At 34.5% G+C, this 23,904-nt stretch overlaps 1 protein-coding gene and 1 long non-coding RNA gene across 2 annotated transcripts in view; one reads left to right on the forward strand and one right to left on the reverse strand.

Annotated features, from left to right (window-relative positions):
- Nucleotides 1-23,904, forward strand: part of LOC128205556 (uncharacterized) — a 59,223-nt gene continuing 35,319 nt past the window's right edge. Inside the window, exons 1-4 of the mRNA XM_052907287.1 lie at nucleotides 1-20; nucleotides 16,483-16,601; nucleotides 17,784-17,855; nucleotides 20,128-20,202. Coding sequence (XP_052763247.1) covers nucleotides 16,491-16,601; nucleotides 17,784-17,855; nucleotides 20,128-20,202 — 258 coding nt within the window. The 5' untranslated portion in view covers nucleotides 1-20; nucleotides 16,483-16,490. The remainder of the gene's footprint in view (nucleotides 21-16,482; nucleotides 16,602-17,783; nucleotides 17,856-20,127; nucleotides 20,203-23,904) is intronic.
- LOC128205557 (uncharacterized) lies at nucleotides 5,599-8,113 on the reverse strand. Its single transcript, XR_008256276.1, has 3 exons — nucleotides 7,897-8,113; nucleotides 7,198-7,263; nucleotides 5,599-6,546 (listed from the first exon to the last, which is right to left on the reverse strand). It is a non-coding gene; the product is annotated as an uncharacterized LOC128205557 (long non-coding RNA).

Genomic DNA, 23,904 nt, shown 5'->3' on the forward strand with positions numbered 1-23,904 from the left:
TCGAAAACGAAAGTTGGAAGGTAAGAATTTCGATCGTTGAATTTTTGCTATAAAATTATGTTAATATAGCAAATAATACTGTGATGTAATGGGCTTGAAATGTGAAAAATGGTTCTTGTAAAAAACTATATATTTCATGTTTAATCTAGCCAGTATGTTAAAATATTAGTAACTTTCACCCGCCACGAAAATGCATTACTCCCCCCCCCCCTTTTCAATAAAGACTGCATTGACCATTGTTTACACCGTTCCGTATCTATAACATGGCTCATAGTCATACATAAGTTCTAAGTGTTATCTCATTGTTTATTGAGATATCTTAGTGAAACACTTTGTTTTGGGGTTCCCTATTACTCATTTAATCTCTGGTTGTAAGGGAGCGAGACAAATCGGCCCCTTACCAGATCGGCCTACTACCAAATCGTTCCCTGAGACGTTTCGGCCCTGCCATTTTGTCCACTTAAAGCTGCACTCTCACAGATTGAAGTTTTGACAAGTTTTTTTATTATTTTTTTGTCTTAAAACAAGCCAATTTTGCGAAATTCCATGGCAACCAGTTATACAAGACTGCTGACAAAAAAATAGATCGCAAATTTTAATATTAAAGTTCAAAAATTGATGTTTTATGCAGTTTTCTTAAACCGTTAGTAATGGTTTAAGCCATTAAATATTAATTTTGGAATGGAAATATAAAAATCTGCGATCTGATTTTTTTGTCAGCAATCTTTAATCATTGGTTTGCAGATATTAACGCAAAATTTTGATCTTTCCAAGACAAAAAATAGAAAAGTTGTAAAAATGGTAAATCTGTGAGAGTGCAGCTTTAATTAAATTGACTCGAGACGTTTTGGCCCCTTACTGATTTTCAACAGAGACATTTCGGCCCCTTAATTTTATTTTATGTTTTATTTTGAATATAAAGAAAAAATATAATTTGTCAAATTTTGATTTCAAAAGAAGTTGTAAATGAGATCTATAAATTCACAAATAAACAAATATTCATGAAATACATTGATAAGATTGATAAAATCATTTAAGTCTAAAATTAAACCCTTTTTTTTAAAAATAAAATTTAAAAAAAATGTAAGAATGTATTTTGTGACTGTGAAAAATTAATTGATCAATAAAGAATGCATTCTTTGCCAGGCAAACTGCTGTCGTTATGGGTGTGAAAACGACATTCAAAGACGTGTGAATGAATAAGTTTTTTTAATTTGTTTAATGTTATTTACAGTTGATGAAAGAAGATTTCAAGTATATATATTAACGGGGAACCACTGGATCTGAGAATATGCAGATTATGCCAGCAAAATCATATTGAAGACGAGAAACATTTTCTTTTTGAATGCAATCGTTACACTGATCTAAATTCCGAGCTTTTAATTTTAAATATAAAAATGCATACATAATAATGAAGTTTAGTTGCTGAGTACTTTTAGACGAAAAAAACTTGGAAGCTTGCAACCAAAAGCCATGGTCAACCATGTATTATTCTATAATTAAAGATTATTTCAAGATTTTTTCAAGTTTAAAGATTTTTTTTTTAACTTTATTTATTTTTATAAAAAAATCTCATGAATAAATGTCTTTGTTGAGATGTATATTTGTGTTCAAGTATAAAGATATTTTCTTTTAAATCTATTTTGTTATGCATATTTATAGCTTTATGTGAATAATTGAAATTTTATGTTTTTTTCATGTACCTGGTATTTAGAAATAAAAAAACAAAATAATAATAAGGGCCGAAACGTCTCCGTAATCAGGGGCCGAAACGTCTACAGGATGGGACCGATTTGGTAAGGGGCCGAAAAGGTAACCGTTTTAACTAGGGGTCGATTTGGTAAGGGGCCGATTTGTCTGGTAGCCGTTCGTAATACATGCATTAAAGGTAAATGCTATACCTCTATCATGCAGGTTCATGTAAAAAATCATGATTTACATTGTTGACATCATTGTGGATCATGCTTTCAGGAGACCAGGATGTAAAATAGTAAAAAAAATCATAGATATTTAATATCAATTTATCGAATATATTTTATCAAAGACATACAGGTAGAGGTGCAACGATTCTCCGATGCATAAAAAAACCGGTTTTAAAATCACCGATTTGCTTCAATACAGAAACCCCGAAATTTGATTCTATCCGCATATAAAACATGCATGCCAAAAATTTACCAGTTGTAACGGCATTCTAAACATGTCAACTTTTTTTAACGCGGCAGGGGATTGGTTAATAGTTAATCTGGCATCCAATCACTGATGAGTTTCATTCTTAATAGCCAAGTAACATGGCGTCTCACTCATTGTAAGTTGGTCTTAAAAAACTAAAATCAAGAGTTTGGGCATAACTTGATAAAAAGTATTTGAGGACTTTAAACCTCATATATAGAGATCGGTTTCTTTGAGGAGAACTCTGGGTGCAGTATTTGTTTGGTTATTACCCTCTGTTGAATTTCATATTAATTTTTGTCCTGAGCATAACTGAAAAAGTCTTGATTTATTGACTTCAAACCTGATATATACTGGTAGATCTCATTGAGGAGAAGTTTAATGTAGTCTGTACATGAACTCTGGCTGCAGTGTTTTTTGAGTGTTTGCCCATTAATTTTTAGCTTCACTATTTAAAGAATAAGGAGAGCTATATTACTCACCCTGGCGTCGGCGGTGGCGTCGGCGCAGGGCCCTCGCTCTATTTCGGGGGAAGGGGCCCACAGCCTTTTTGAGGGGGAATTTTCGCGTCGTTTTCCCAAAATAGGGGAATTTGAATTATAGGGGAATTTGTATTAATAGTTAACTACAAAGGTTTCAAACAAACATTATACATTTAAAACAATCTTTAATCACTGAGTAACATTGCAAACAACATCAATTCAATCACTTGAACAGTCAACTTAGAATTTAACCATTCTATCTTTTTTTCTACCGAAGTAGGCAATGGCTTCGTTCAATTGTTCATCAGTCAAACATTCCTCGCTGACGACCCTCATAAGCTCTTCAATCGTCTTCTGGGACATGGAAGCCTTAAGTGGCGTACACAGCCTATTCATTAACGAGAAAACTCTCTCGACCACTGCTGTTGAGGTCGGGATCAAAGCCCCGACCAACATTAGATACCCCATGGCTGGGTAGTCCTGCTTGATTCCGACATCCTTCTGAATCTCCATCAGCATGAAGTTAGGGTCAGCTATCTGTTCAGGAGTAGCCTTTCTCCTGAAATTATATTTAAAAATGATAATTAATACATCATTAGTATAAATTAATTTTAATCATTTATTTAAGTTAATATTTGAAGTACAGTGTCGATGAGTGAGCTGAAATAATTATTTACAGGGCTTAAAGAATATCATTTGTTAACAAAACATAATTAAAACAAAATCTTTACAGCATACTTCCAGTAAATATATTAATAATTATTTAATATTAATGCAGTTAATGGCAAAGCTTTTTATAACCAACAAGAAACTCCTGAATATGTATACTTTCTGAATCCTGCTTGCTAGCATCCTCACGGTCGATCTGCGATCCGGATGATGCGAGAGCGTGCTGCCTCAAAAGAACGTCAATCTTCTTACATGAAAACGCCGTTTGTTTCGTTAACTTTTTTCGATATGATTTCGAATTGTGCGACATTTTTCACAAACGGAAGTAAACAACGGAATGAATTAGTGCGCATGCGCATTGGCAAGGGAACTAACACCGTTAGATACAACGCTACTTATTATTCGACAATCGTAACAACTCGGCCATCTCCGGCAAGCTTCGAGATAGACCTCGTAAATAGTAGTAAGGATATACGAAAGTGCGATGCGGCTGCCGGCGATTAACACCGTTTTCAATCCGCGTAAAGAAGGCCCATTGTAACAACAAGGAAATGGATTGTGTTAAATTAAATGTGCTTGTTTAAGAGAAAATATTTATTGTAACCTCAAAGAATGTTCGTTTTATGAATATTTAGATGTTTCCTTATGGTTGAAGCACTCTTTTTCCTCTAGAAAAATCGTGAGCACACAGAAAATGTACTTGACAGTCATTGAAATGATCATACGGTTCATGGCATGCATGAATCATTACATCGGATTAAATGCATGCATGGACTAAATGTCAACATTTTCTCAACAGTTATAGGAATACCCTATGAAATGTAAGTTTTAAGTCATACTTTGCCGTGTTATTTTTCACACCATTCCTTGCCATTAAAACACTATTCAGTAAAATCATTGATTGCCTTGTGCAGAGTTTTGTGGGTTGTGGTAGGATGGGTGTGAGCTTGGCACCCAGTCAGCTTTACCAGCTGAAATCTATTCATGCCATTACTTCAGCATTGTTGGGTTTGGGCTGCAGTTTTTTTTTGTGTAAACAGTTCTGTGGGGTTGGGGTGGGGCGGTGACTATCCACGCAGTAAGCTCAATTGTTAGAGTACCAGTACAACGTTCATGTGGATATGCACCAGACAATTGTAACCACGCCCCCCCCCCCCAGGTCTGGGGAATAGTGGGGACTTTGACTTTCAGTACAGCCAACCCCGGCTAAAATCCCCACCCTGCGCGGACGATCCTATGGCAAAATCCCTGCCAAATGCCCCCACACCCCTGGGACTCTAGGTAAGGTCCATTCCCCTCTATATTTTAAGCGAAGATAAAACCACCGCATTCACCCAGCACTGCAGGGCCACCTGATAGGTAAAAACGCAGCCCATTTCCCCGGGTTAACCCCAGTATTACCCGGACCTGGGGGGGGGGGGGGGGTTACAATTGACTGGTGCACTAAGTTGACAGAACTTGTCTTAAAATTGTATTTGTTCAAGGCAGATCATGCTTCACTTTACCTCCTAAGCTGTGGATAAAACCCACTCATTAGAAGTTTCCTTCCACATTATGTTTGTCTTAATCTATAATTATTAGTATCAATATCTTTGAGTAAATTGTCATTTTTTATTAAAAACAACAACACCAAAAGAGTTACTGATAAGATACTCAACTTATTTATTTTTTTGTAAATAAAAGCCTTAAACAAATATTTAGCCAGGTTACTAAGCTTTTCAGCAATGTATACCAGAATTTTTTCAATAATACTTAATCTATTTTGAATAATTTGCCTTTAGATCACTCTTCACCAAATGACTCTTTTATGTCCAACTTCATAAAATGCAAAGAAGAATAGTTACAGTTTGAATCAACACGTCTCTTAATTTTATTTTTAATATTAGTCAAGTAATAACAGAGCCATCTGTATGCAATCCAATGTAAAATTAATGATAAATTAGGTTTTGCTCCCATTTTTACTTTCATTTCTGTGTCATGCCCTTTTAAGTGCATTGAGTCTATTGGGAGACTTCACAATATTTCTGGCATTTAATCCCCATATATGGCTTTAAGTTGCCATACAAATTTAAGTCTTCATTACAAAAAATACTGTATGTCTCCACTTTAACCATAAACACACAATGAGAGGACTAAAGCATTACCATGTGTCAGAATTATAGATCTTTCTTTGCATTTTATTTGTCTAAATGTATTACTGGTCTCTTTAGCAATATCCTGGTGCCGCTTTTAGTGCTTGGCTTGACAGTTTGGTTTTTATTACATTGTTTTATTTGTACACAACAATGATGATGATGATGATGATGACACTATGCTATGCCAAAACCTCAACACATTTTCTTCAAACAAAAAAGGACAGTCATTCAGAATAACTTTTATTACATCATTTGAGAAAATAAACTCATACAATCAACGAAATAAACATGCATCTGTAAAATCACAAGTCATGTTATGTGTTCGTTAAATTTAACTTAATAAAGAAAATAAATATTGGTTGCAGTAAGCAATGCGCATCACTTCTAATAAACATTCCAACAGAATGAAAAATAAATCAACACAAATGGAAAAACTGTTTGCAAGTCAGCTAGTATCTTATTTTATGCCTTATCAGATTGCTATGCAAGCTGGAAGCTTACAAAATCACTCTTAAGTCTGTTGCCTAAGTAGAAACAAGTATGGACATCCTTTTCCTGAGGTCAAGAGAAAGTATCTTGGAGGTCTTGAACTCACAACCTTGAATTTGAGGCTTATCCTATAGACCTTTTTCACCTTTTCACATTTTAAAGAGCCCAGTTTACAATATGGCATTTGCAAGGATGTGCCCTATTAACGGATTTTCTGAAGTCTTAAAAATTGAACTGAACAAAATAGTTCTCCTTTATTTGGTCTGCCGATGCCATCTATTTCTGTTTTTGTAGTTATTTTCCCTCCATAATATAGGAAAACCACTTTAAGCGTAGATAAATCCTTTACCATATTACCCTTTTAAAATATATGTTCGGATTTATTTAATAATCACGGACCAACAGATGACTTTTATCTTCGACTTCACATTAGTATGTAAGTCATCAAATATTTGAGATGACAAGATGTTCCACTGAACGCTTTGTTTCCATCTTGCACTCATTTTTCCAAGGTAGGAGTTGCAGTTGTGTTAGATGATTTCCATGCATTGCAGGTCAATCCTCATACAATGGCATTTTTGATTACATTCGGATTCCAGTGCCTGAAATATAAAAGAGAAAATACAACAATAATAGGAATTATATTTTCAGATCAATTATTTTAAAAGCCTGTACAACAACAGAAAAGTATTCACAAAACATTAAGTGCAACACCGATTTAAAGCTGCATCCTCATGGTTTTACTGTTCTGACGCCTTTTTTATCTTTAAATGAGCCAATTGGCAATTATTGTGCAAATGTATGGAAACCAGTGATATTAGACTGCTGACATAATATCAGATCACAGTCTTTCATATACAAGTTTGAAAATTTGGTAAAAATTCCTCCAGCTAGTCATATAAGGTCATACATCATAGAACAGATTTCAATTGTTTGGAAAATATTTTGTTGCTATTGCATTAAGCCATATAATTAATAATATGTGTAAATTTAATTTAATTACTCCTTTGGGCTTTTGAAGAATGACCAAGAAGAACTGTCAATCTGTGAGAGAGCAGCTTTTAGCTCTGGACTACTGGTTAATTAAAAAATATGAAATGAAATTGTTTTCATGTTTAAATTAATCTACAATGTTGATATTTTAAAACTTGTTGGTTAATTGTACAAACATGCAGGTACTTTTGGGCTTAAAACCAATAGGATAATTGACTGTTAAATTATTGTCCGAATTTCGAAAATAGCACACTCATTACCTCATCTGCCTTTTTTCATTAGAACAAGCTGGGAATCAGAGTCAGCTGCACCCCTGATACTATTCTCTGAAAATGACAATAAGATTAAAATTTAAATGTCTGCATTTCATTGGCAAAGTAAAAATGTCAGCATTTTTCAATGTTTCTGCCACTGGTGGTTATCAAAGAATTTAGTCTTGAAAGAAATGTGTGCTGGTTTATGCGTTCAAACTCATTTTGTTAAACCAATAGAATGAAGATCTAATTTATTTAGAGAACTATATTAGTGAACAGGGCCGAGGTATTCAATTGTGCCATTACATTAAGTTGTTCGCTACCAACACTCACGGACATATAAACCATACATCCTTGGTTAAAAGAATGTAAATTTTAATTATAAAAAATTAAAGTTAATGATATGAAATGTATGAGATAAATACACTGAGAAAGAAAGTCTAACCTATTATCGATCTAAGTAAAGTCAGATTCAGACTTATTTGTTATTAAAAAACAACAAATAGAGTATATGTTTTCTTAATTTTTGCCACTGATCACTGGAGCTTTAAAATTGTTATTTACTAAATTAGAATCTGTCAAATGAAAGAAGACTACCCCACCCACTAAGAATTAATGACATTTCCTATTAGTTTCTCATTAGGGCTCTTTTAAAACTATTTTTATATTCTATCAAAATACAATAAGTATAAAAATAACACTTACACACAAATAAGTGGTAAAAGTTCGCTCCTCATTCTGTCTTTGGACTAACATATCTCTTGGTTGTTTGAACATCTTCTTGGTCGGCCATGATGGACTATTTTCTTACGACCCGTATTATATCCGAGGCCATATCTTGATACTAGCCGAGGAGTTCCGATTGATTATTCGAGTTACTTCCCCCAGCGCACAATGGCGCGTAGTTTAAAAAAAAATGACGATCTTTTTGCATTTTTTAAACCAATTTTTTAGGGGGAATTTTCAGCTCTGAAGGGGGAAAAAAAGATACTTTTTCGAGGGGGGACGGCAGCCGAATTTCGGCGGTAATTTTGGACGATCGAGGGCCCTGCGGCGTCACACCTTGGTAAAGGTTTTGCATGAAAGCAAAGTCAATATCTCAGAAAAACATCATGTATTGCATTGAGACTTTAGATATTTATTTCCAACTATCTAACCTACTTAATTAATGAAGTTTAAAAGATAACACTTTTTGAATATAATGCAAATGATTGGCCTTTATTATTTGACCAAGAAATTCTGGTTAAGGTTTAGCATGTAAGCATACATAGGTTAATATCTCAGCAATTACTTGATGTATTGTGTTGAGATTTTATACAATGGTACTCAACCATCCAGTCTACTTAAATAACCTAGTAAGATAACTCTATTTTGCATTCAATTCAAGTAATTGCCCTTTTTTATTCGACATAGAAATTCTGGTTAAGGTTTTGCATGTAACCACTTTTAAGTCAATACCTCAGCGAATACATCATGCATTGCATTGAAACTTTATACACAGGCTCCCAACCATTCATCCTCTTAATTAATCAAGTAAGATAACTCTATCTTGCATATTATACAATTTTTACCCCTTTATTATGCACTTAGAAATACTAGTCAAGGTTTTGCATGTAAGCACATATAGGTTAATTTCTCACCAACTACTTGATTTATTGAATTGAGACTTCATACAGTGATCCATGCATGTTTTGCCAAAACATTTCAATCCACACACTGTCTCTCTGACAGCTCTTTTTAGAATATTTTTTTGTCTGGTGCATTACTTGAAAAGTCTTCGAGGCATTTACTTCAAACTTCATATACAGATAGATCCCATTGACGAGAAGTGCAGTGCAGTGGAACCGTAACTTAGGCTGCAGTAAAAAAAGATTATGCTTTGTTTATGTTAATTGGTATCCTTTGTTAAAAGGCAGAATTAGTGCTGTTCTTTACTTAATATGCAGTGATTTTTTTATTGTAATTTACTGCCTTCTAAAGGTTGTACATTTTTCCCAAAATTTTATTTTTTTTTCCCGATTTTATTAATGTAGATTGCGTTAAGGAATAAAAAAGCAATGAATTTCATGATGTACGTATAAACAAAATCTTGACAACACTTACTCTTTCTCAACATAATGTATGCAATAAAAAGTTAGAACATATATAGTTCTTTACCAAATTATATTATCTATTTGGGCCTGATTTTAGCTTGACTATCCGAAGAATAGATGGGCTAGTATACTACTCGCCCCAGCATTGGCGTCGGCGTCCGGTTGAAGTTTTAGGGCAAGTTGGGATTTTCACTTATAAGTCTAATACCATTCATTCAATTGAGTTAATACTTCACACAGTTGTTCAGGGCCATCACATGATGAGGTTAGATTGACTTTGAAACTTAGGTTAAAGTTTTAGGGCAGGTTGGGATATTTATAAATTACTTCTATCGCCTTTTATCAATTGACTTAATACTTCCCACAGTTGTTCAGGACCATCACACAATGAGGTTACATAACTCCATATTATCCTTAATACAAGTTATGGCCCCTGATTGACTAAGCTTAAAGTTTTAGGGCAGGTTCAAGTTTTAGGACAAGTTGGGATTTTCACTTAAAACTCCAATACCATTCATTCAATTGACTTAATAATTCACACAGTTGTTCAGAGCCATCACATAATGAGGTTAGATAACTCCATATTATCTTTTATACAAATTATGGCCCCTGATTGACTATGGAACTTAGGTTAGTTTCAGGGCAGGTTGGGATATTTATTAATAACTTCTATACCCTTCATTCAATTGACTTATACTTCACACAATTGTTCAGGACCATCACCCAATGAGGTTACCTAACTCCATATTCTTAATACAAGTTATGGCCCCTGATTGACTTAGGTTAATGTTTTAGGCAAGTAAAAGTTAAGGGCAAGTTGGGATTTTAATAAAAAAAACTTCTATACCTTTCATTCAATGTACTTAATAAAATTCAAAATTATTTACGACCATCTTACAACAAGAAACATAACTCCATTTTAACTCTAAATACAAATTATGTCCCTTGAATATATATATTTATTTTTTTAAATTATTTTGACAGGCACATTTTTACATTCTTAACCAGTTTTTTACCAAGGGAAAACAAGGAGGGCTATTCTATATGGCCCTTGAATTTTTTTATTATTATTATTTTTTTTAATTTTATTTTAATTTCTTTTGAAAGGCATATTTGTATATTCTTTACCACATTTTCAAGATGCGAAATTAAGTTATTTGAATGACTTGCGTCATTTTTCGGGTGGTGGGAGGGCAGTATCAAAGTCACCTTAATATGTATTGAATAATTTTAGTTAGGTTTGACATAAATAGACCAAACGTGGTAATATTACATTGTTATTGTATTCACTTCTAAGTCAAAGCGGCGAAGTCGAGTGCGCTGTCTTACGACAGCTCTTGTTCCCAAAGTCATCTTCTTTCCCAATTTGCAAGGCACCCTTCCCTAAATTTGCCATGAATTGGACGTGGAAAATGGGTGGCAGTTGGTGGAGTATTGGAACGGGTGGCACTTGGTGTAAAACGATGAAAAACAGAAGAAAATGGGACTTTGATCTAATTTTTCACCATTTTCCACCAAATGCCACCCCAACGTGGCAGTTGGTGGAGTATTGGAACGTTTTCCACCAAATGCCACGTGGCAAATTTTTCCACCAACTGCCACCCCAACGTGGCAGTTGGTGGAGTATTGGAAAGTTTTCCACCAAATGCCACGTGGCAAATTTTTTCACCAAATGCCACCCCAAAGTGGCAGTTGGTGGAGTATTGGAACGTTTTCCACCAAATGCCACGTGGCAAATTTTTCCACCAACTGCCACCCCAACGTGGCAGTTGGTGGAGTATTGGAAAGTTTTCCACCAAATGCCATGTTCAGTTTCTTTGATCTTTTTTTCACCAAATGCGATGCCAATGTGGCACTTGGTGGAAACTATGTGGCACTTGGTGGAAATAAAATCATGGGATTTATAATGAAGTATGCATACAACAACCTAAGAACAAAAAACAACAACAATTCTTTGCAGTCATTTAGTTTCATATGTACACAAAATTACAAAGGACCACAGTTGATGGTGAAGAGCTGTCTGCATTTCTACATTTGGAGAAATCCTGAAAACAGTTTTAGTATTATTTATTTTGGAGGTTTCATTTTAGCTATCATTATTCAAAATTTATTTTAAAATTACAACATTAAAAACATATACTCTTAAATATGTTTTTTCAGCTTTGGGCCTAGCCAGATTAATACCAAGTATTACAACAAAATGTTATACCATAACAAAATATATAATCCAGACTTATACATTGAATCATTGCAAATATGTTTTACAAGAGCACTCCACTGTTGTATTAGCAATGACAATACAGGTAAAAAGTTAATTTAACTACCGGTTTTGGTATTTGAATATCGAAATGTCAATAACCTGTTTCTTTTCTTTAGTGATGCACATCCGGTTGTTGTTTTCTGCAAGTTTGGCTATACTTCTTCTGCTATAGAAGTCCTCTATTCATATTTGTTTCTGAAAAAGGGAACATTATAATAAATCTGTTCAATGTAACAGGGTTTGCCTCACAGAAGAATGTTATTTGTTCTACAATTTGTTCTACAAATGTCTTTGGAAACATGTGTACACCAAGATTCACTTGAATATCTCTATTTTTTCAAAATCATGCAACCAACAACATGAATAACACCAAGGCTTTGTCAACAATTTTTCTTAAAAATACACACACCCTTTAGATCATATACATCTTCTACATCTTTTCTTGACGGTCATTTAATATTGTTTATCTCACCCTTTTTAGCACAAATATGATAATACTATGAGGTCAGTCTTCATTTTCAGTTATTGTAATATTCAAATATTTACCAAATAGGTCTTAGAATCTTGTCCAAGTACATTATCATCGTTATGGGGGGTTTTGTCTGGAAAAAATGTGTATAACATTTCTTTATACATCTTCAACTTCATTGTACAAATTGAATGATACTTTTCAAACTTAGTACATTCCTTGACTGAGTATTTGTCATTTCTTTTGGGAAAAAGTGAAACATACTTGACAGTACATGCATAAAGCTTATCTCTTAATAGTCAAACTTTAAACAAAGACAAAGAGCCTAATATGTGTAAAATAAAAAAATAAAATGATAAGTCATGATCTTTTTTGGTTGTTAATATGATAAAAAAAACAGTTACCTTATTATCAATCCATTTAATTAAACAAAACTGCACAATTTTTTTTTCTCCCTATTCAAAGTTCCACAAAATTAATGCTAGTAACTGTCAGAAGATTCAAATATTTTGAGGAGATTTTCCAGCAGAGAGGTCATTCCAAGTTTAAATCAAACATTAATGGGGTCCCTGCACCTTTGGGGAAATAGCAACAGAGAACATGTACACAGAAAACTTAGTTTAACTCATCATTATCATGATCATGATAATCATCATCACATTGTTGTTGTCATCATCATCATCATCATCATCATCATGATCAACATCATCATCATCATCATTCATCATCATCATCAATAACAACATGTTGTTGTTGTCACCACCACCACAATCATCATGATCACTATCACCACCACCACAGTCGTCATAATCACCAATATCACCACAATCATCATATTCACCAACACCACAATGAACCACCAACAACACCACAAATGTCAAAATCAACCACCACCACCACAATCATCATAATTACTACCACCACCACCACCACCACCAAATTATCATTATCAATAGAACCACTAACATCATAATCATCATCAATGGAACCACCAACATCGTAATCATCATCAATAGAACCAGCAACATGATGAAGAGTAGTGGGACATGTAGTTATAGTAGTAGTGGGAGAAATCCCCAAAAGTAGTATTACCAGTTAAATAGTAGCATATGTAATGATGCTAAAACAGCAGCATGAACTTCAACAGCAACTGAATGCTATTCTTATTCCGCGATGATAATTAATGGTGAAATTTGCTGACTTCCATTTTACAGAACTCTTGAGATTTTCTAAGTCTTTTTTCACCAAATGCCACCCAAAAAATTAACTAAGTTCATTTTTCCACCAACTGCCATATGAAAAATTAACTAAGTCCAACTTTTTCACCAAGTGCCACATGAAAAAAAAACTGAGTTCAATTTTACACCAACTGCCACCTCCAGTTGGGTGAAAATTTCATGGCAGTTGGTGAAATTCTTGATTTTCCACCAAGTGCCACCCATTTTCCACCAAGTGCCACCCATTTTCCACCAAATGCCACCCAAATCCATGGCATTTGGTGGAATTTGGTGGCAAATTTAGGGAAGGACGGTGACAGGCGGTAAAAATAATTCCAAAAAAATCACTGATATGATGGGGAATAGGAAAACGTGTCTGTGATTGCTCTTGTTTAAAATAAATTCCTGTTATATAATTTGTGTGAGGTTTATTAAGTGCCTGGTGAAACTTAATTAGGTGTTAATGATGTATACTTGTTTTTATACCACTGTTTAAAAAAACAACCTGCAGTGTGTGGGCAGTTGTGCGGGCAGTGTCCAGAACGTTTTCCACTCAATAACTTTAGAAGCCTAGCTATCCTGCAACCATAACAAAATAAAGTTAGAATGTGTATTGGCATATAATATCTTAGACAAGTTCGAAAAACAGCCACATCGCTTAAGTCACTCAAGAGTTATCACCCTTTAATTCTAGAAATAACCTAAAATTGGTTATCAAATCACCATCAAATTTGGTCAGAATGTGTATTGGCATAATATCTTGGAAAAGTTGGCTATTTAAAGTCACTCTAAAGTTTTCACCCTTTTAAGTATAGAAATTACCTCAAATCGGTCTTGTCCAATCTGTAACTTTTGAAGCCTTTGCTCAATCATCACCAAATGTAGTCAGAATGTGTAATGGCATGGTATATTGGACAAGTTTGATAGCCTGCGGTATCATTGAGTCATTTAAGTGATATTGCCCATTAACTATAGACGTTACCTAAAATTGGTCATGTCCAATCCATAAGTTTAGATGCAGTGGTCCAATCTTCACTTGATTTGGTCAGACTTTGTATGGGAATTATATATCTTGGACAACTTCATTAACAAGCCGTATCACTGAAGTTACTCAAGAGTAACCGCCCTTTGATTATATAAATTATCTAAAATTGGTCTTGTCCAATCATTTACTTTAGAAGCCTTTTTCCTATCAGAATGTGTATTGGCAGAATATGGTGGTCAGGTTATGTTTTGTCTTATGGTTATGAAAGGGGATACATTATATTTTGTACTAAATAATTGTATTTTATTTCATGTTAAGGAAAAACTAAAGATTTGCTTATAATACTTAAAATATTCAAATAATAAACAGAAAAAATGATGAAACAAATGTTTATGTAATTGCTAAAGAATGTCTGAGAACTACATTTGTTTATCTTATTCAAAGAAATGACATTCAAATTCACCCATTAATCTTGTATGTTTCTCACCGAAAGGGAGCTGAAGTTGACTGTTCAGAACAAACTATCTGATACATGATATATATCTCAACAAATCAGGAAGGCTTCTTGAAAAAAGAAAGAAAAACAGTCACTCTTTTAGTGGTATTATTAATTTCTTGTGAACTTTTCAACTATGCAAATGGTAACTTTTTTTCTAGTTTCAGGTCTTTTTTAGTAAGTTTGAATTTCGAAGAAAACAAATGAGGACTTGTCATGGCATTGGTGTTGTTGTTGATGTGCAAGCGTTTAATCTTGGCCAAAACTGAAAATGTACCTGATATTCACATTTACCTTGGTACACATATTTCAAGAAACAATTTGCACATGACATGTGTAGCAAGGCCCATAAACTTGGTTTAAATAATTTAAATAGTTATGCCCCTTTTTATCAACCACCCAATCAAAGGTTTTGGGAGGGATATACTACTGTTTTGGAATATTCCATCCGCTAAGTCGATTTATTTCTGTTGGGAACCATATCTTTGTAGGGATTGGTCTGATACTCATTCACTGATAGTGTTCAAACTTGGTCAGAATGTTCTTGTTCCTTGGTGGAAACTTGACCGCTTGTAAAAGTGGGTCATTTGGGGTCAAAAATAGGTTACTTCATGTACTTGTAGGTCAAATCTAAATGCTACTATATATATATATATACAATATTCATTTAATTCAAACAATTGCATCACTATAGAGTCATATTGTTTGTTTCAGTTGAAACAATTTACCAACACTTGATTTCCAATCCATCTACTTTGCCTAATCAGACGGGGATATCTGATTATCAATTTAACAAATTTGCTTGTCAGCATCCGTTTTGTTGGCATAAGCACCTGCCTTTGTTTCCAATTTATAAGCGTGAACAACTTTGTCAATATAACTCAAACTTTGTTTGCACATAAGTCATGGTCAGTAGATTGATTATAATATTAAGGTCAAGGTCATAATCACCTTCATTAAAAAAGAAAAGAAAGAAATTTTAAGACTAGCCTTGAATATGAGAGTTATTTAGACATTATACCCCAAAGTTTAAGATTTTTCTTTTGTAGACTGCGACTCTCCGTGCACCCACTCCATATTCAGACTGGTAGATACGCTAGAAATAATGTTGTTCGAAACCAAAGATATTGTCTTTGTTGTAATTCCAATGATATTGAAGATGAATTTCACTTTATCTGTGTGTGTCAAGCTTTTAATGATTATAGAAAAAAATACATTAAGAAATGCTATTATACAAGACCGTCTGTATTTAAATATTTACAACTGTTGCAATCAAATGATAAAATAGAGCTTATTAAACTATATCTGTTTGTTAAAGATTCGCTTAAAGTAAGATCCACGATAATTAATGTTATGACTTAATACTGTAATATTAGTTCATCCTCTGATTTAGATGGATGATTTATTTATTTTTGTATTTATATATACTTATTAGTATTACATTATTTGTTATTATGCATACACGTTGACATTGACTAGTATAAACATATGTGTTGTTGACGATGTACATTGTACAAGTCGAAATAAACTGTCTGCCTGTCTTCATTGACCTAGAAAAAATAAAGTTGCTCTTGACAGGCAATTAAATTATGAACAATGTTTAAATCATGAACAAAGTTTGATTTTTATCAAAATTGTTCTTGAATTATATTTTTGTAGATTATATAGGACATTAAAAGTGAAAGCTTCATGGAGGTTAAGAAATTTTGGCAAGTGTATTTATTGATAATCAATGATATAGTACTCTTCTGGACCTACGTATGTTTTACAGTGCTAAACATGGCATCTCCTCCAAAGAAAAAGAGGAAAGCAGACTTGACAGCCCTTTCACAATCAGATGATGATGAGGTGACTGATGCCCTTTCACAAGAGCTTGGCCATGCTGAACAGGTTCGCTCTAAAGAAGTGTTATGCTCAGTTTGTCACTTTTTTGTAGCTGGATAAAATAATCTTTGTGATTGTTAGTTGTGTTTAAAAGAATTTTGGGCAAATTATTTGAAAGAAAATTATTAATAAACTGTATATTCTCAAAAGATCATACACAAAAGTTGGTAATATACTGGTAGTATAATATGAAATTAAATGGTAAAAGCTGGGAGCGTAAAACATGATTTCTTCCTGTTGTAATAGCTCACTAAATACTTGTTTTTTCTTCAAAATTAAAAATCATAACTGTTGTCAGTGTGCAAAGTTAACTTTTGTTTTACATGGTAGCCAATGAGGCTACAGACTTTGAGATTTCAGTACCCCGAGCCAGATTTCAGTAGCCAACCAATTAACAGAAAAACAAATCTTGAGTTCCTTTTATGGTTAGCAACAAGGAATGATATGACAACTGTGCAATTTCTTATTTTATTTTATATGAATGCAAGTATGGTAGTGGTGTGGTCCTGTAGTACTTGGGGGCAGGGAGGCTGGTGGTGGTTCGATTGGGGTGAGGCTGGTTCTATAAAGATAGTTGGATTGTACTTAGATTGTTGATGAAAGGGAGTATGAAGATCCTGTCAACATGTGGTACTTGTTGCATAAGTGACAGGATTTAACTTACATCTATTTAATATTTTTCGGTAACTAAATAATCCCACAGGCTGCAGTTGCGTTGACATAATCTACTCTATGGTCACACCCCCTCCTTGAAAAAATAGTCAAAAAAAATTCAAGACCAAAATTATTTTGAACATGATCATAGATCTATCACAAAACCCTAAATATCAACCAAAAATTCAAAGCATTTTTTCTCCAAGTTTATCTGATTTTAGGAAGGGGTCATGGCCATAGGGCGGGTCATTCATGTCAAAGCAACTGCCAACTGTGAATACTTCCAAGTTTATTTGAAAAACAACAACAACAAAAAACACATCCAAATTTGACTACCAGTATCTCACTATATCTAAAAAGTATTGACCGTTTGAAATTTGATTTTTTAACCAACAAGCCCAATGATTTCATAGCCAGTCTCATCGCTATATTAAAAGAATTTTGGTAGCCCGGGTCATTTTTTCGTCGCTGCAGACAATCAGGCCACTGTTAATGTTGTACACTGATATCTCTTTAACTTAAATTGTCTTTCAGTCTGTTTCTACACCGGTGGAAATTTTCAAAAGTGGGGACAAAAATGAGGATTCTGCTGCTAACGGTGTTGAGGTATGATACAACTGTCATCTATTAAGGTTTTAAAGGCAAGGTTAATAGACCTTGCAGAAGATGAGGTGGTCTAGTCTACTTATTAACCATAAAGTGACACTCTTATTCAAAATCAATGCATGTATAACATGTATAACAAACATAAATTTTGAATGATAAAACTTTAACTACTTACTAAATAATGCAGTAATGGAACATATTAATTACTGAAAACAAGATTATAACTGTGTATACCGGTAAATAGCAGAAAGTGCAAAAATATTAAATGATTGGTGAATGCTGAAAGATTTACTGTGATCTACTATACTCTCCTAGTATAATACCCTGTTCTATGCACATTTCTTTAAAATTAAACTCCGTATCTTAATAAGAACCATTGTTTTCAAAATTTATTCATCCTTAAAGGTATATTAAAACAAATAATGAATTATGGTCAATCTTACATTGTGTATTTATATTGCTTTGCACATGTCGGAAGGTAGGTCTGTCGGTCTATAGACCAAAGCATGTCCGATTGATAACTCAACATTTCCTTGACGTATGGTCATCCAACTTGACTGAAGGTTGGGCCTGACCAGTAGATGACCCCTATTGATTTTAGGGCTCATCGGGTCAAAGGTCAAGGTCACAGTGACCTTTAATGGTAAAAGAATTTTAAAGCTTGTCCGAGTGATAACTCAACAATGCCTAGACCTATGGTCATTAAAATTGATATGCAAGTTGAGCCTGACCAGTAGATGACCCCTATTGTTTTCGGGGGTCATCAGGCCAAAGGTCAAGGTCACAGTGACCTTGAATGGTAAAAGGTTGTCCAAGTGATAACTCGACAATGCCTCCACCCATGGCCCTCATACTTTACTTGGAGGTTGGGCCTGACCAGTAGATGACCCCTATTGTTTTTATGGGTCATCAGGCCAAAGGTCAAGGTCACAGTGACCTTGAATGGTAAAAGGTTGTCCGAGTGATAACTCTACAATGCCTGCACCAATGGCCCTCATACTTGACTTGGAGGTTGGGCCTGACCAGTAGATGACCCCTTTTGTTTTTGGGGTCATTGGGCCAAAGGTCAAGGTCACAGTGACCTGGAATGGTAAAAGGTTGTCCGAGTGATAACTCGTAATGGTTGCACCCATGGCCCTCAAACTTGACTTGGAGGTTGGGCCTGGCCAGTAGATGGCCCCTATTGATTTTAGGGGTCATTGGGCCAAAGGTCAAGGTCACAGTGACCTTGAAAGCAAACTCAATAATTCCTGGACCTATGGTCATCAAACTTGACATGAAGGTTGGGCCTGACCATAAGATGACCCCTATTGACTTTGGGGGTCATTGGGCCAAGATCAAGATCACAGTAACCTTTTACGCAAAAAAGTTAACAAATCTTCTCCCAGTGATATCTCAACAATGTCTGAACCAATGATCATCAAACTTGACATGGATGTTGGGCCTGACCAGTAGATGACCCTTATTGATTTTTGGAGTCATAGGGGTCAAGGTCACAGTGACCTTGACTGGTAAAAGGTTGTCCGAGTGATAACTCAACAATGTCTGCACCCATGGCCCTCAAACTTGACTTGGAGTTGCATCTGACCTGTAGATGAACCCTTATGATTTTAGGTGTCATCGGGTCAAAGGTCAATGTCACAGTGACCTTGAACGAAAAAAGCTTGTCTGTGTGATAACTTGACAATACCTGCACCCATGGCCCTCAAACTTGACATTTAGGTTTTTGGTAACCAGCTGATGACTTCTATGGATTTTGTGGTCATAGAGTCAGAGGTCATGGTCATTACACACTCTATCCTCACACTTGAATGGTCATAATCTTAAAACTTCCTTTACGGCATCCAATATCAGTGGCAAATCAGCTGTCATTTCGGTCCATGCATATTTCATTCAATTGTCCATATAATCCTGACAACATGGCGCTCAGGGGGGGGGGGGCATAATGTTGAACAAACATCTCTTGTTGGGAGTATATTAAAGCAATGTAAAGCTATTTCATGTCATTTCAATAAGCCCAACTTAAACCTCTACCTTATGCAGTCTGATATTTAGTCAATAAAACTATTTAGATTAATTCATTTCAAAAATGAGATTGTCAAGACCCTGACTATGCAATTTATTCTTTTTGTCACCTGTGAAAAATCGATGAAGGCTGGAGTTGAGAGAAAAGCACTCTTAAAATATTTTAAGTAAAGGATTATGCTTCAAGTCTTGAACGCCATATTGACTACGAGTAGCAGTTTTCAGACGGAATTATTGTTTGTTTCAGAATGACAGACATAAGGGACAAGACCGTGAAGATGACCCTGGTCAGACCAATCCTTCCGGTGACTCAGAGGATAAGGTATTTAGCAAGCTTAATGCTTAATTATACAATTGTTTAAAGTAATATTTTAGGTGCCATCAGTAAATTATAACACATTCCTGAAGAAAGATCCCTTGAAAACCAACATTATCCTACTGTCAACCAATGCCTATGTTTGGATGACAATTACAAACTTTATTTATTATATCTACCTCTGCTAAATAAGAGAGACATATTGTTAGCATTACTTATGTGAAAAACTACAGAAACAGTTTTAGCTCAGTAGCAAAAAAAGTTTAAACATAAACCCGGTTTAATGGCACTGGATAAACGCCAAAGACATAGAACATAAACACACAAAAAATCACAAACAAGAAACATGGAAGAACAGCACAAATTCCACAAACAGCACAGTGCATACAAACTATGTATATAAAAAATATGTTTGTTTATCAAGGATTGTTAGGTACCGCCTTGGAACGGTCAGTAAATTGTATATTTACTGTGGGTTTAAACCAGTTTACCTACAGAAACCCCACTTTTATCCCAACAACACTAAATAAAGAAAAAACGTAAATGGTAAATCTTCTCAGAGTATGCAGGAAACTTAATAATGATACAAATAATAATAAACTCACAGGTAAACCCCATGTACTTCAATGATTAGATATCTCAACTCTATCTGCAGACGGAGGGATACAATTCAGAGCACCTTATGCAAAAACTTTTCAAAGATACGATGCAGTCATAGTTTGAAACTCTTAGCATTACACACAGTCTGCTTTATAAAATAAAAGTATTAAAACTGTGTGATCATAGAGTTTCAAAATAAAAAGTATCATTGTACTAAAACTGGGAACAAATATAGTAAACATTATTAAAAACAAAAGTGACATATATTAGCTAATCTTTTCTTCCAAATGATTAACTACCTATGTAAAATATTTGAAGAAAATGACGTCACATGCCAAAACACTCGAGTCAGCCAAAGAAGGTTTTAAAGATAACATGAATTTGCCAAATTTACATAAAATCAATGAACTTAATTATTATGTAAGGGTGCTATATTCAACCCTACTGTCAGTCTATGTCCGTCGTACGGCGTCAACAATTGATTATAAAGATTATCTTTTCCTAAACCGCTTAAACGATTTTGATGAAACTTTTTAGGGATGTTCCTTGGGTGGTGCTCTTTAAAATTGTTCAAAGAAATGAATTCCAGGCAGAACCGCTTGCCATAACAACCTAAAGGGAACGCTACAAAACTCTTCTTGTCAAAACCCATGAGGCTTAGAGCTTAGGTATTTGGGGTTTAACATTGTCTAGCAGGGTTTTGCGATTATAGGTTAAAATCGGGGGAAAGCCGGGAAAAGTACTAAAGTTCGAACCGTTTTGGGTACGAAACTAGTAAAAGTAAGTAGTCTCGATCATCTACACGCTTGCATCTGACACTGTTCTGTATTAGATTGACTGATCAGAGCGGCTGAATGATCAAGACTAAGAAGGTTTCCGTTACCACATGCAAGCGTTTATTTGTCATAGTAGTTGTGTCTGCACTGCCGTCTGCATTTAAAAGTTATTTTAAACGAGAAATTGGCCGCAGTTTGTCGTGATTCGCTTTATATACGCTGTCAGTAAGAATCGTGGGTGCTATAATACAGTCTTCCCGAAATGTGCCGGTCTGCCGGACATGTCCGGCAAATTTTGTACGGGTCCAGCAGATCTTCCAAAAATGACGGTCCGGATGACCGACATATTTTGAGACAACTAAATAGCGAAAAGGTAATTAAAAGCGAAATATCTATAAAAACTTTCGCTGATTATTTGCCTTTGCGGTATTTAGTTGATTTAGTTGATCCCATTCTGATATTGACGTCACATAACATCGCCAAAAGTCGGCCATTTCAGATTTCCGATATGCTATCATGATGTTGATTTCCGGGGATAAACGAGTAAATACGATTCATCAGTAAAGGCATTTTTATTATAACAGTTTTGATTGGTTCTTGGTTTGAAACAAAGTACAATCAAAATTGTCAGCACTCAATTTATTTGTCTGCAGCCAAAATGGCGGCGGTTGGTGGAATTACCGGACGACCGAAACCAGAAAGCACCTTAATGGCGGCGGTGTTTAAATATTTTTTTGCGAGACCAAGTGTGTTTATTTTTACTAAAAGACATGTCAACGTAGTGTTTATATGTAGTTGTTTTTTTGTGAACGAAGTCAGGAAAGCATTAAAAACAGTTGACATTCATTTTTTTTTACTCTTTATGTATACTTTGACATATTTGTTCGGTCAGGCAAATATTTTTTCGGACAGGCAAAAACTTCCAAATTGCCTGTAAGGCGGACAGGCAAAATTTTTACAATTCGGGAAGACTGCTGCTATATACAACGATCTTTTTAATCTACAGTATGCTAATGATCATGGATAATTAGCGATCTCTGCATTCATCGAAAGATATTTTGATACGTGAAATTGGCCCTAGTTCATTAAAATAAACTTGAGATACGCTGTCAATAACATACATGAATGCTAATTGCAATGATCTCACTATAGTATGTGAAGTGCTACACAGCCTGACAAATATTTTCTATTCAAGTGTGAATCTATGAATGATGCCTTTAGACTGACCTTGCTCATATTTATAGACATTGAGAAGACCACAGTTCTTTGGCCAGTAGACATCATAATAGTTTCAAACTTGTTCAAAAAAGTCACTTATTTTGCATTTTCACCCATGGTTGAAGCGAAGAACATGGATTAATGAAGATTGATGTACAGTTATAACTGAATTGCATGCTCACTGATGCTAGTAGATTTTTTTTTAATGAGAGTTAAACTCTTAAAATGACACAGGATGTTATGAGTTCAAGTTGTTCAATAAATGTTTAAAGCTTCCCTCTCACAGATTGAACAATTTGACAACTTTTTTACTTTTGTCTTGGAACGAGCCAATTTTGGCAAAAATCCATGAAAACCAATTATTTAAGGCTGCTGGCAACAAGATAGATCACAGATATTTATATTTATTATAAGATCAAAAATTGTGTTTTATCCATATTTCTTTAACCGTTGATAAACCATAAAAAATAAATTTTCGAACAGAAATATGAAAATCAGCGATCTGATCTTTTGTTGGCAATCTTTTATCGTTGGTTTGCAGATATTTACGTCAAAAGTTTATCTATCTAAGGCAAAAAATGAAATAAGTTGTTAAAATAGTATATCTATGAGAGTGCAGCTTTAAAAAATGTTCAGAAAGTAAGTTTTTGTTCAGAGAGTAAAACTTTTTTAATGTGATTTTTGATTATATTTACCTTAAGCATGCATTTATCCACCAATTACGATAATTGGTATTGTATACGGAGATCAACTGGCACCAAACCATGCTGGCTGATCAATGTCCACACTGTTCTATTCACAGATAATAGGTAAGCCTTTAAGTTTCCAAGTAGCAAATACAAATAGCCCAGACCCTGATCATGTCAGCTGATCTGTGTCTACACTGTGCACAGAGGCCAACAGTATTCAGCATGCTAAAGGTTAATCATGTTGTTCAATAAATGTCTAAGAAGTTCAGAAAGTGAAAGGTTTTGTTTTTGAGAATAAAACCCTTTGAAAATGACATTTGATGTTATTTAACAAGTTGTTTAATAATGTTAAAAATGGCAAATAAGTTTATTTTTAGCATGTGAAAATGTTAACAATATTTCACTGAAATGTTTCGTGAGAAAGT

The sequence above is a fragment of the Mya arenaria genome, chromosome 10, assembly GCF_026914265.1.
Source record: "Mya arenaria isolate MELC-2E11 chromosome 10, ASM2691426v1".
NCBI classification, from domain to species: Eukaryota; Metazoa; Mollusca; class Bivalvia; order Myida; family Myidae; genus Mya; species Mya arenaria.